The 13,591-nt window shown below is 61.9% G+C and overlaps 1 protein-coding gene across 1 annotated transcript; it reads left to right on the forward strand.

The window, feature by feature from the left end:
* The first annotated feature begins 3,616 nt into the window (after window positions 1-3,616).
* On the forward strand, window positions 3,617-5,216 carry LOC127547061 (protein BTG2-like). Its single transcript, XM_051973933.1, has 2 exons — window positions 3,617-3,947; window positions 4,445-5,216. The coding sequence occupies exons 1-2, from the start codon at window positions 3,806-3,808 to the stop codon at window positions 4,771-4,773; spliced, it is 471 nt and encodes a 156-aa protein (XP_051829893.1). The 5' UTR covers window positions 3,617-3,805; the 3' UTR covers window positions 4,774-5,216.
* The last annotated feature ends 8,375 nt before the right edge of the window (window positions 5,217-13,591 follow it).

The raw sequence follows: 13,591 nt of genomic DNA on the forward strand, positions 1-13,591 counted from the left end.
TGTGCCACCCTCGGAGACCCCCCGCAATGCTGGCTTGGTTGGGGGAGAAGTGAATGATGGCAGGTGTGTTGGGGGAAGATCGGCTAAGTCCCGGGACCGGCTCGAGCCGGGAGGGTGAGAGCCGATCCATCTTCCCATCCGGACGAACGACTGCCTCCCGGCTGGCACGCCCCCGACTGGGCTCCGAGGGTGCGTGGCTGTTGTCCGCAGTTAGCGGCGAGTCCCCGGACAGAGCCCTGACGCCTGCGGCCTTCTGATGCCCTGGGTTTGCTGATCTGAGCTTCCGACCAAACCCGGGGCACTTGGAGCTTGCTGTTCTTGTTGTTCAGCTTCCTTTTCAGAGGACCAGGGACCTTATGGGCTGGTCCCGACTTGCTTGGGAACCGGATCGAAATGAGGCAGAGCTGGCCCAAGGGTCAGCCACGCTCTCTCACAGAGTCACCGAAGCCCATTGGCAAGGCAAGAGCCAGGAGAACCGGGGGTGGCCGGGATGCGGGGGACGGCCCCGACTGAGCTCCGAATGTTCCAAAGGGCCGGCTTCCCTCCCGCCTGGCCGCTGGAACAAATTGTTCTCATCCAGCTAATCCGCCGGCAAAGTCCTCCCGTGCCGGGGCGACGCCCTCCACTCTCTGCCAGGTTCGAGGCCCCTCGGTTGCCCTCGCCCTGCTTTGGCCCGTCTGCCGAAGTAGGTCCCCACGGTGGCTGGGGCTCCAGAAGCCCAAGTGGCAGAGGGAGGGGCCGCTGTGCCTCCCTGGGCTATTCGGATGGCCCTCCGGGGGCCAGAGCCGGAGCCGGATCAGCTGGCCTGGGGCTGTCGGCCAGCGAGCATCTCCTCCTTCGCGCGAATCCACAGGACTCGGGATTCTGCAGTTGATTTGTCTCTGAGAAATGGCCCCATCTTGGCAGTGGTCTTTGGGATAAGTACCAGGATCTCTGGAGGCAGAGAAAAGCCGGGGAGCCCAAAGTGAGGCTGCGCTCCTTAACGAAGACCACCGGGAATCACCGGGGAGCCACCGGGGTGGGAGGGGGCGGTTCTCCTTCTGAACCTTGAGATCAGAGGCACTGGAGGGGGGAGAGAAGTGATCCGACGGCTTGCCCCCCACTTCCTGCCAGCACGCTTGTTTTTAAAAGGCACTGCCCTCCCTCCCCAGCCAAAAAGCTCTCCCATTTGGTCATGTCTATACTTACATTTGGCAACAATCCATGGGCGTGTATACACACACACACACTCACACTCACATACTTACACTCACACACACACTCACACACACTCTCACACTCACACATACTCACACACACACACACGCTCACACACACATACTCTCACACTCACTCACACTTACACATACACTCACACACACTCATACTCACAAACACATACATTTACACACACACTCACACACACACTCACACACACTCACACACCCCACACACTCACACACACACACTCACACTCACACACACTCACACCCCCCCACACACTCACACACACATACTCACACTCACACACACATACTCTCACACACACTCACTCACACTTACACATACTCACACACACACTCATACTCGCAAACACATACATTTACACACACTCTCACAAACACACACACTCACACTTACACATACACTCACTCACACTCACACACACACTCTCACAAACATACACACACACTCACACACACACACTCTCATCCAAGGCTCCCTTTATGACCATAGATTGAAAGTTAGAAAGACTCTCAGCGTTCAGTGGGGCCAAGTCTTGCATTTTATTCATGTGGAAACCGAGGCTCACCTTGTCCCTGGTCCTTAAGGACTAGGCCTGGGATTGGAACTTGGGTCCTCCCCTAGCCGGTCCCCTCTCCCCCTTTCCTGTTCCGATTTCTCCTTGTGCATCATACTCCCCCCACATGTACGTCCCACGTGCACACCCACAAGCACAGTGCGCGCCCCCCCCCAGGACGTCTGACCCCCCACGGCTCTGGCCCCCCTCCCAAGGTCCCCCACAGGGGGTTACCCTGGATCACCGAGCCTCACTGGGACGGCTGAAAGCCGGGGAGCCACAGATCCCAGTGTTACTGGCTCAGCAGCGGACCCTTGGACCCCAAACGCTGAAGGCTTTGAAGAGCTGGGAGAGATCCGGTCCCGAGTCCCCTCTGGGCCTCCCTGTCGGGCTCGCTCCGGCCCTCCTTGTCTGCGTCCCCACCCCGGCCCCGGGATAGGCAGGAACGTCACCCAGATTTGTCTGGGGAAGTTTGGAGCGGGTTTGGGAGCCTTCTCCCAGACGCCGGAGCCTTGGGGTGGGTGGATAGGTGGGGGGACAGCGAGCGTGGCTCCTTGGAGGGCTTCGGGAGATGGCCAAGCTCGGGGCGGGGGCGGCCCCCGCTGGCGAGCTCCGGCACGGCCCGGGACCCAGTCTGCGCTCTCCCAGCAGGAGCGGCCCCGACTCTGGGACCCACCAAGGCCATCCCTGGTCATCTCCTTTGGGAGCTCCTTCCCCTGGCCCTCAGAGCTAAGGGGGCACCGAGGCTGGAACGTTGTCAGGCCCATTCCCATCCCGGGGTCCCCTGGCCCGAGCAGCCTTTTGGTGCCTGAGCCCAGAGGCCCCCGCTCCCCTTATTTGCTCCCTGTGGGGCCGGCCTGGCTCAGCACCGGGCGCCTCATAACCGGTTTCTGAGCCACTGATCTTGGCCACGTCCGCGCCTCTGCAGGCCGCCCCCTCTCATGTGTGAAATGGAAGCCTCAAGCAATGAGGGGCCCTAAAGCCCCGGGCCAGGCCAGGTCCAGGGCCCCACTCATGAAGGAAATGTCAGGCTGGGCCTGGGGGAGCTTGGGAGGAGTGAGGCACTGTGGGTAGGCGGCAGTAAGTGAATGGACAGTCACTCTGCACATTCTGGGAGAGGAAGGTAGCCAGGATCAACGTGGAAAGAGCACTGGCCTCAGTCAGTCACTGTGTGGCCCTGGGCGAGTCATTTCCTGCCTCAGTTTCCTTATCTGTGAAATGGGCACAACAACAGCAGTTACTTCCCAGACTGGCGAGGAGGGTCAAAGGAGATAATTATTGGAAGGGGCTGAGTCAGCTTTGAGCCGGTTTGCAGTAAGTCCAGGTTGGCTAATTTTTTTAATCACTTTGAGCGCATTTGCCTTGGGGAGGACAGAGCCCGCTCTAGATGCCCGCGGGGGGGGGGGGGCGGATTGCTACGTAGCGGCTGGCTTTTCCAGTACAATGGGAGGGGGTGATGTTGCCTGACTTGGCTGGGCCCGCGCCGCCCCTCTCCGGGCAGGCGTCAGGGCCGGGAGCTCGGGCTCGGGCGCTGGGGGGCTGGGAGCAGAGTCCGGCCGGATCAGGGGGCCCGGGACAGGGGGTGGGGGGGAGCCTGGGGTCCGGGCTGGGAGCTGGGCACGGGAGCCCGGAGTCCGGCCGGCGGGGGGGCCCTTTGTGACGCCACAGAGAGCCGCGCTTGCCATTGGCGGGGCCCCCGGCCGGCTGCCGGTGGCGGCGGCGGCGCGACGGGGCGGGGGCGGGCAGCGGGCGCGGCACCGGCCCGGGCGGCGGCGGCGGCGGCGGCGGCGGCGGCGGCGGCGGCGGCGGAGCGGGGCGCAGCGGGGCGGAGCGGGGCGCACGGGCTTCGGCTCCAGCTCCGGCTCCGGCGCGCTCCGAGCGCTCGCTCGCTCGCTCTCCCTCCTGTCTGCGGCGGCTCCGGCGGCGGCTCCGGCGGCGGCTCCGGCTCGGAGGGCCGCTCTTGGTCCCGCGCCCGGGCTCGGCTCCCGGAAGCTCGGTCCCCGGGGCGGCGGAGCAGGCGGGCGGATGCGCCGGGGGCCCGGGGCCGCCATGCGGGCCGAGGTGGCCTCGGCCGCCGGCTTCATCACGCGGCTGCTCCGCGGCCCCGGGGGCTTTGCCGAGGAGCAGCTGCAGCTCTTCCGCGAGTCTCTGCAGGAGGCGCTCACAGGTAGTCGTCTGGCCGTCGGTCCGAGCGTCAAGTGCCGGGGTGGGCCGGGGCGGCTGGACGGGGCGCACAAAGCAGCGCGCACTGGGGAGAGCCGGGGCTGCTGGACGGGGCGGGCGGCGCAGCACGGCCAGGGGCAAGCAGGACGGGGCCGGGGACGGCCGGGGGGAGGAGGGGGCCCGAGGGCGGGCCGGGGGGAGGACGGGGTCCGAGGGCGGGACGGGACCCGGGGGCGGGCCGGGGGGAGGACGGGGCCCGAGGGCGGGACGGGGCCCGGGGGCGGGACGGGACCCGGGGGCGGGCCGGGGGGAGGACGGGGCCCGAGGGCGGGACGGCACCCGGGGGCGGGACGGGACCCAGGGGCGGGGCGAGCCGGGGGCCCCCGACAAGCTGGACTAACGGGCAAGGCGGGCCGCGCAAACGGTGGCGGCGGTGGCTCACAGTCCCGCCCCCCTCCCCCGCCCTTCCCCTGCCTCCAAGGCTCCCTCTCCCTCCCGCAGATCACTACCAGCACCACTGGTTCCCTCGGACGCCGTCGCGGGGCTCCGGTTACCGCTGCATCCGCATCAACCACCGCCTGGACCCGCTGGTGGGGCGGGCGGCGGGAGAGAGCGGGCTCAGCCCCCGGCGCCTCTTCCAGCTGCTGCCCCGAGAGCTGACGCTGTGGGTGGACCCGTCCGAGGTGTCCTACCGCATCGGCGAGGACGGCTCCATCGGGGTTCTGTACCGCGGGCCCCCGGCGCGCAGCCCGCCCATCGGCGCCCCCGACGGCCGGGGCCCTCGCTACCCCGGGGAGTGGCGGCGCGGGCCAGCCCGGACGGCCGCCTGAGGCCTGAGGCCGCGGCCGCCCGGGCCCTGTACACTGTGTATGTATGTAGTGTGTGTGTGTCTGCTTTGATAATGCACAGAGAGGATGTAATGGAAATGCTGATTTTCACCCCCTAGCCATTAAAGTTGGAGTAGTAGTACCTGTACCTACCGTGCGTGCCCTGGCGGCCCCGGGCTCCCCTCCCCCCCTCCCCCTCCTCCCTCTCCTTCCTCTCCGTGCTCCCCCTGTCCTCCTCTGCCTCCTCTCCCTCCTGTCTCGAGACTGGCCCCCTCGGGCTCCCTCCCAGGGCCGCCTCGGCGCCGGGCTGGGAGGGGGGCCCCCACCCGGACGGGGATCGGGGCTTGTAAATGAAATGTACAGTCTGGTTGTTTTTCAGAGTTCTATTTTGAGAGAATGAATGAGTGAATCCCTGGCTCCTTGTAATAAAAGACCGAATGCTTGTACCCCGGGTTGGCTAGTCTGTTCAATTCCGCCCCGCCCCCAACTCCCTGAGGCCAGACTCCCCGAGGCAGACCCCAGACCGCTTGCCGAGGTTAGGGGAGAAGGGAGCGGGAGGGAGGAGATCGGACGCCGCCGGCTTTGGAGAGACCCGGGCCTCCGGGGCAGCTGGGGCCTCCGGGGAGCCGCGTCCCTGGTGCGCCTCAGGGCCCGGCCGGCCAGGAGCGGCCCCTGGTCCCAGCCCAGGCGCTGGCGTGGGGAAGGGGGGGCTCAGCGGGCCTGTGGCTTCGATCATCCTGCTCTCGTGCTCCGGGGCTGGCCGGAGGCTAGAACTCGGGTCAGTCGGAAGGATGCACCATCGCCTGCCCCCACTTCGCCCCCAGCTCTGAGAATCACAGGTTCCCAGCATCCCCCGGAGTTAGACGGGCCGGCACAGAGGGATCGCACTGACGGGATTTGGGTTGGGCCCAAAGCCAGCTGTGGTCACCGGGTTTGTTCAGCTTGTGAGTACTTGGGGGGGGCATGTCCGGGGGGTGGGGGGGTGGCCATCCTCTGGCCCGAGCATTCCCCCTAGTACCAAAGGCCAGTCTGAGACTGAGCCTCCGGAGGCTCGTTCCTCTGGCACCAGAGCAGGGGAAAGGTTGCTCCCGTTGAACCCTGACCGGGAACTTAAGGCCTCCAGGGAGTCACCCAGGGGCTGATTTGTTTTTCTTAGTTTTAGTAAAAAATGAAAATGGTGAAGGAGGAGTCTCGAGCTGGGAGTTCTCGGCGTGAGTGTGTGTGTCTGTGAGTCTGTATGTGTGTGTGTGTCAGTGTGTGTGTGTGTGTGTGTGAGTGTGTGTCTGTGAGTCTGTGTGTGTGTCAGTGTGTGTGTGTGTGTGTGTCTGTGAGTCTGTGTGTGTATGTGTGTGAGTGTATGTGTGTATGTATATGTGTATGTCTGTGTGTGTGAGTGTGAGTGTGTGTGTTGGAAAGGCTGTTCCCAGTGCTGGGGGCCACCCTCCCACCGCTCTTGATCACTTCTGTCCTTGCAGAGTCGCTTAGGGGCTCTGAGAAGTTCCGGCTCTTGGGGAGGGGAGGGGAGGAGGGAGGTTTTACTGAGCTTGCTTGGCGGCAGGACTGGGGACTGAGCCCGAGGGCTCGTGGGTCCCTGCTTGTGGTCCCCAGATCGCAGTGGGATTATGTCCTGAGACTTAAAGGGCAAAAAAACCCTGATAAAATCTATTTGTGAAACGATTGTTCTTGAAACTCTTCCCTTCTGTCGATTTTGCCCCGTTTCTGAAGCGCCCGGCCGCGGGCCAGGAGACTGAGAGGTGTCCCATCTTAAGGCTCAGGAGGAGGCCTGGAACTCAGATCTCAGGCCACACCCCTTCCCACTCCGTCACCCAGGATTGAGTTGGGCAGGGGCCCTCCAAGGGCGATGCAGACACCCACGGGGGTTCATTGTCTCTGCGTGCTACACACACAGACGCACACGCGCACACACACAGAGCACATGTACACACATAAGGTACACACGCACACGTACACGCGCACACATACACGCGTGCACATACACACACACGCACACACAGCGCTGCTGAGAACAATTATAAAAGGTGAAGCAGCTGGCAGGGGGCTCAGGAGCCGAGAATGTTGCTTTCCTGCCCCCCCCCCCCCATCATAGCCTGAGCAGGTCTCTCCTGACCCCTTTGAGCCCATTTCCTCACGCGACCTTGGACGACTCGTTCCTTCCCCGAGGACTCGGCTCTTCCGGGACGCTGCCGTTTTAGATGGTGCTTCCTCAGCGTTGGGAGTTTTCACTGTGAGAAGCGGGACAGGGTTTTTTTTTTGGGGGGGGGACTCAGTAGTACAGGAGGCCCTTCCTCGAGGGCACTTCCTTTGCTCAGAGCGCAGGATTTATTCAGTGGGACGGAGGAGAGCGAGGGACTCTGCACTGGCTCCCTGCAGTTCCAGGCGGGAGAGAGGGGCCGGCCGCGGCCCCGGGGGTGTCTGCTCCAAGGAGGACCCCCAAGTTTCACTCCCAGCCTCAGGGGGGCAGGCGCCCCCGAGGGGCTGACAGGGGCAGGTTGCCCACAGAAGGGAGCAGGAAGTTAGTGGGAGGGAAGAGGAGCAGTCTCTGGCCCAGAGCAGCCCGGCTGGCAGCAAAGACCCGGGCGGGTTGGCGTCTCTGCAGAGAGAAGCCGCGGAGCCGGGCTCCGGTGTGTTTGGGCTGCAAGGGCCCCTCGAAAGGCCTCCTCCAGGGAAGGGAAGGGAAGCCCTCTGCTCTCCCAGGGGCTGAGCCGGCCCTTAGCCAGTCACAGCTCACGGGCTCTCTCCAGTCTTCGGGCCGTCCCGGGGCTCCTGGCCCGGCCCCCCAGGCGGGGGGCTTCCTCACCTCGTCTTGGGGGGGCTCAGACCCCTCTGGCAGTGGCCCTCTCCCCAAAGAGGTTGTTAAAAGCATGAAGTGCTACGAAGGGTGACAGAGCCGGGGAGGTCTGCGGCCACACGCTTAAAGCGCTGCAGAAAAGCTCCCGGCCCTCCGGGGCAGGAACCCCGATGGCGGCCCGGCGGGGAAGGCCAGAAATGGCGCCCCGTGCAGCGGGAGACACACGGGCGGCCGCTGCCTCCTCGCTGGAGTCGTAGTTTCCCGGTGCTCTTTCTCCCAGGGCTCAGGGACCCGGCCACTCTGAGAGTGAGGCGGCCTGTTTACCACTTGGGACGGACTTCAGGGCCGGTTCCTCAGGTGGCTCCCATGGCTGACGGCAATGAAGAGGGGGCAGAGAGCCCGGCTCCGTCCCCGACGCAGGCCCGAGGCCACTGGCCCCGCCGCGGGGGCTGACGGAGAATGATGGCGGCCTCGTAGCCCGCGGGACGCGAGGGGGAGAGCCGAGGACCTGGTGGGTGGCCCGGAGCTCCCTGCCCACGAACCTGCCTCCATCCGATGGAAGTAAGAATCCTGCCTTTGTTTTTATTTCGCATCCCATTAGAATAAAGCACGTTCATGAGGCTGCAGCATGACTTCTTGGGATAATGGCCAGGCAAACTGGGGCCCATGACGGTTGGGGGCCGGCCCGGACCCCTGAGGATGTGGGGGAGGAGGGGCTCTACCTGGTGTTCTTGCACTGATAGCATCTCAGAAGATGGGGGGGGGGGCGCCTGGCAAAGGTTCTGCTTCCTTCGAGAACCGTGGTGGTCTTGACTTTCTGACTCATCAGTGGGGGCTCCAGAGCAGCTGAGTCCGCAGCTGCCACACTGGGCCCTCGTGCAGCTGTAGCGGGAAAGGCCCAAAGACATTTTGGAGTCCGAAATCGAAGCCTGCTAGTTCTAGGCGGTTGGGCGGCTGGCCTTGGGCCCCTGGCCTTGCAGCTCCGGCTCATCGCCATCACACCTGTTTTCCCTGGGGCTGGGAGGGTGCAATGCAGAACCATTCCTATCCGGAGCTTTACAAAGGGGGGTCCCTTTAGACCTCCCAAACCTGAGGCAGCTGGGGAGCCTTGGCATGGCCCCCCCTCCGGAATCCCGTCCCTCCATATCGGCCGCCTCAGCCTTGGCTCCCTCTGGCCACGGCCACCTTGGGGCCCACGTCCCTCAGGCTGCTCTGCCCTCCCCCCCCCCCCAGCTGGGAGCAGTCTCTCCCTCACCTTCCATCCCACAGGGCCACCAGCTGCTCTAGATCACCAGGGTTCCCAGATGCCTGACCTTGGTCTTTGTCAGGACTTAGCCAGTTCCTCCCACCCCTTCCTCTGACAGACTGCCCCCTCAGCCAGTCCCTCCCACCCCTTCCTCTGACAGACTGCCCCCTCACTGCCCCCTCAGCCAGTCCCTCCCACCCCTTCCTCTGACAGACTGCCCCCTCAGCCAGTCCCTCCCACCCCTTCCTCTGACAGACTGCCCCCTCACTGCCCCCTCAGCCAGTCCCTCCCACCCCTTCCTCTGACAGACTGCCCCCTCACTGCCCCCTCAGCCAGTCCCTCCCACCCCTTCCTCTGACAGACTGCCCCCTCAGCCAGTCCCTCCCACCCCTTCCTCTGACAGACTGCCCCTTTTACTTGGCTCCACCAGCTCTTTCCCGCTGTCTATAAACAGGCCGGTGTCCCCCTCCCCTGGGGGCTACAACCACTGCACTCACTCCGTGCACTGCCCCTGCTAACTTTGGTATCTGTTCTTGTGGCTAAACTCTTGAAAGCGTCTACACTGGGGCCTCTGCTTTCCCTCCACCCCCCACTCTCTTCTCACCCCCTCAGCCCGGCTCCCGCCCTCCTTCCATCTGCGCCCTCCATAGTCAACACTGATCTACCTGCAGTCAAATCCTTCAGCCCCTTCTCAGTTCTGATCTCTGCCTGGTGGCAACCTGGGACACCGCGGCCACTCTCTCCAACTCCATCCCCTTCTCTGCATTTTCAGGCCGTCCTCCCTTCCCAGCACTCCTCCCTCTTTCCTGATCCTCCTCCCCCCTCTCAGTCCTGATCCTCCCCCCTCTCAGTCCTGATCCTCCCCCCTCTCAGTCCTGATCCTCACCCTTCTCTCTCCTGATCCTCCTCCCTCTCTGACCTGATCCTCCTCCAGATCAGCCCTCTGGCCCTGGGTGTCCCTCAGGGCCCCTTCCAGGGCCCTTCTCTTCTCCCACTTCACTGGGTGAGCTCAGCAGCTCCTGGGCCTTTCATGCCGGCCTCCTTCCAACCTGCCCCCTTTGGATGTCCAGTAGGCATCTTAAATCCGGCATGCCCCAAACCCTTGTGGCTTCCTGAGACTTCGTCCCCCTCCGCCCTGGGCTTTCTCTCTGGCCGCCCCCCCTTGAAGTCCCACCTAAAACCCCACCTTCTGCAGCCCCTCTTTATGCCAATTTTTTTCCTCTGGCGCTTATTCCCACTTAGCCTCAGGGGGCTTGTTTGTACCCTTGGCTATTGTTCCCCGGAGAGCCGGGAAGCTTGGGGGGGGGGCAGATCTGCCTCTTGCTTCTTTTTGCTTAATACAGTGCCCAGCATGCAGGGGTCGGGTCACGGATGTTTATTGTTTGATATTATTATCCCCATTTAGCAGGTGAGGAAACTGAGGCAAACGCGAGCGAGGTGGGCTGGGGCTCAAGACTGGGAAGTGCTGGAAGCCGGTCGAGACCCCGATGGGCTGGTGCTCTGCGCTGTGTGCCCTCCCGGGGCTGTTTCATCCCTGGGTCCCCTTGCTGTCTGCAGCTCTCTGAGCAGTTGGGGCTTGCCCCCCTTTGGGGGGGCGGGGCACCAATGAAGCGATGGAAAAACCGGAAGTGGGCGGGGCCACAGCCAGACAGCGGCTACAGTTGCCCGAGCATCCCCAGCCCCTCCTTCAGCAAAGACTCTGCTACTTTGTAGCCCTTATCGGGACACACTGTGAGCTGTCCCCCCCCCCCCCCAATTTGTCTTGGCCAAGGAAACGCCCCCAGCTCTCTCCCCGGTGCGTGTGACTTTATAGCGGCTTCCCTTCCGACGCACCAGGCCAAGAATTGATGCCCTCAGTTCTAAATCTCTCTTGTTGCTTCAATTCTGCAAACACACGCTGGGCCGGGCTCTGGGGAGCTCCAGGCTAAAGCCGGGGATGGGGAGGGGGGAGTGGGGGAGGGAACGAGAGGCAGCAGCAGCCTCGCTGGGCCGGGCTCTGGGGAGTTCCAGGCCAAAATAGGGCCCTCCCTTTCATCCCCCCCAGGAGCATTTGTTTCCCCAGAGCTTAGCCCATAGTAGGTGCTTGGGAAATGCTTCCTCACCGAAGACTCTGCTGAGTCCATCTAGAAGCTATTTGTGGTATCGGAGGGGACCCAGAAGCGGTGGACGCCCCTGTATGGGGAGAGGCAAGAAGTGGAGCCGCCTGCCCTCTGCCTGGGGGGCTCCGGGAGCCTTTGAGGAGGGTCAGTGATTGGGGGGAGGAGAGACCCCGGGCTGCCCCAGGACAGGGGGGTTTGATCCTCTGCTTGGCCCCAGGACAGACTTGGGGATGAGCAGAGTGTCCTGCAGAGGGGGCTTCTGGGAGGGGGAGGGGCAGTTTTCAAGATCCACTTGATCTAGTTTTTAGAGCAGCTTTTTCCCGCGTGGCTTAGACTAGATGGTGGCGGAAACACCTTCCAACTCCAAAATGGGATTAGAATGGGAAAGAGAAGTTCCTCAGGACTGATGTATGTGAGAAAAAAAAAAAAGATCCCTGCAAACAAGACTATTGGAGGTAGTTGGGAGAAAAGGTTAGTTAAGAGAACATGCCCTATGGGGCATGGGGGGTGGGGGGAGGAAGGAAGTGCCCCTTAGTGGCAACCCTAATGGCCCCAGCTTTGAAAAGCAGCCCAGAGTCTGCTGGACAGGGAGGCTCAGCCCTATCTACAGGATACACCGAGTCAGAATTCTCTCTTTTTGCTGGGGTGGAGGAAATAGAACCGAGATCTGTAACACGGAACCAGGAACCGAGAGGAAGTAAATGTTGCCCTCAATGCTAAGCTAGCCAGAAGCTTCCCCCACACGTAACGTGTCACTTCCTCGTTATTACTGATCATTCTAAGTTCTCCCCATGTGCCGGCTTATCCTTTTTATGATCCAGAGCAACAACCGGCACTCCCTCTCCCCTTAATTTATGAGCAGCAGAGAAAAACATGAAAAGACTTTCTATTTTTGTATTTCTTCCCAATGTTATAGGATAGAATCGATTATAGTTTGTTTTTATAGCATGGATCTGCTCAATTGATGGCAGACTTCTGGGACAAGTCAGAATTCTGAAGCTTTCTCTCTGCTGTTTTAGCTGCCTTCGGTTCTCTGAATGAAAAAAGCATTTCCTTAGTCCTTATCTCTGCAAGGTGGCTAAGGAGCTCAGTGGATAGACGCTGGCCCTGCAGTTCAAACATGGCTTCAGACGTTGCTGGCTGTGTGACGCTGGCCGAGCCATCTAAGTTCTGCTTGTCTTGGTCATTGGAGAAGGAAATGGCAAACTACGGTATCTCTGCCAAGGAAACCCCGGATAGCAGTCAGAAGTGAGGGAAACGGCAAAGCTCTGGGCTCGGCAGCAGCCCCCAAATGTGAGTGAGCCAGGCCCCGCTCTCGGGGGAGACGACATCCAGAGAGGGGCTCGGCTGCAGGTCAGAGGGAAAGGGCCCAGGCTCCCGAGAGGGCAGGAGCAGAACGGGGACCGTGCCCCACTGGTGTGGAGCCACTGGAGAGCGAATGGCTCGCTGCTGAGCCAGTCTTTCTTTACCCGGCCATCTTCAGGGCCCGTGGCTGCAGCTCCCCCAGACGATGGTCGAGGGCACTGACTGGAGGCCTGATCCTTCCCAAGACTCCCGAGTTTACGGTTCTGGGCAGTCTCCTTTGGGTTGTGAGGGGTCCCGGGGGCCCAGGAGCCACTGATGCTCTGGCCTGTCTCCTGCCTGGCTGTGAGGCACGGGCCAGGGGCCCAGTTCTTGCTGCTTCTGCTGGACCAGTCTAGCTGTTTCCTGGGAAGGGTTGACTTCCTCTCCAGCTCTGGGCTGGAAGGACTTGGAAGCCTGGAACCTGCTGTCACTCCCTGGGCAATTCTATTTGCCTGTTGGTAAATTCTCCATGATGGTGTCTCCTTTTAACGAATCCCCACAATAAGTGGGTTGGATTTCTTAGGCCACTGCTAAACTGACAGTGCCAAGCATGGGAGTGATGGGCCCTTCCCTTCCACTCAGATGGGCACAGGGAGTCCTGCCCAGGTGAGCCCCATGAGGAGGAGCCCACGGGCCCAGAGGAGGCGGGGTTCTCCCTCGAGAGTCCGGGTCCCATTTCTTTGGGCCCCACCCCATCCCTCTGCCTGTGGGTCTCTTCCTGGGCAGGGTTTTTGTGCTTGGAGTCACTCCACGTGGTCCAGCGGCTCTGTCTGCTGCCGCCCGATGCCCCGACTCCTCAAGCTCGCACCGTGTTTTGGTATATTCTTCAAACCTCTTTTCTCAAGCCTTGCTAACATCTCATGACCCCCTTCTAAGGGGCATAAGGCGGTGGGATGGGCACTGTCCTAGGGGTGGAAATGCTATGAGCAAAATACAGAGCCATCGAACCCTGCCCAACCTCAGTTTCCCTGCCTGTGGCAAGGAAGTAAGCCACACGTGTTAACTAAGCGTTTAGGATATGCCAGACACTGCTCGAAAATCTAGGGCCATAAAAATAAAAACAGCCAATCCCTTAATAAGCACCTACTATGTGCCAGCTACTGCACTAACACTGGGGACTCAAAAGCCCAATGGAGTCAATGTGCAACCACCATGTCCCAGCTCTATACAAGATAAAGGGAATCCTGGGAGGAAAGGCAAAAGAGGGGAGGGACTGGAGCAGATTTCTCGGGGATGGCGGCATTTCAGCTAGGACTTGTGGCCAGCAGGTACAGGGGAGTTAGAAGCCCATTTTAGGCCTGGAGGAAGGGCCAGAGACAAGGT

The sequence above is a fragment of the Antechinus flavipes genome, chromosome 1, assembly GCF_016432865.1.
Source record: "Antechinus flavipes isolate AdamAnt ecotype Samford, QLD, Australia chromosome 1, AdamAnt_v2, whole genome shotgun sequence".
NCBI lineage: Eukaryota > Metazoa > Chordata > Mammalia > Dasyuromorphia > Dasyuridae > Antechinus > Antechinus flavipes.

Coding starts and splice junctions, on each gene's coding strand:
- LOC127547061 (XM_051973933.1), top strand. CDS start 3,806: ATGCGCCGGGGGCCCGGGGCCGCCATGCGGGCCGAGGTGGCCTCGGCC. Junction 3,948..4,444: donor TCTGCAGGAGGCGCTCACAG/GTAGTCGTCTGG, acceptor TCCCTCCCGCAG/ATCACTACCAGCACCACTGG.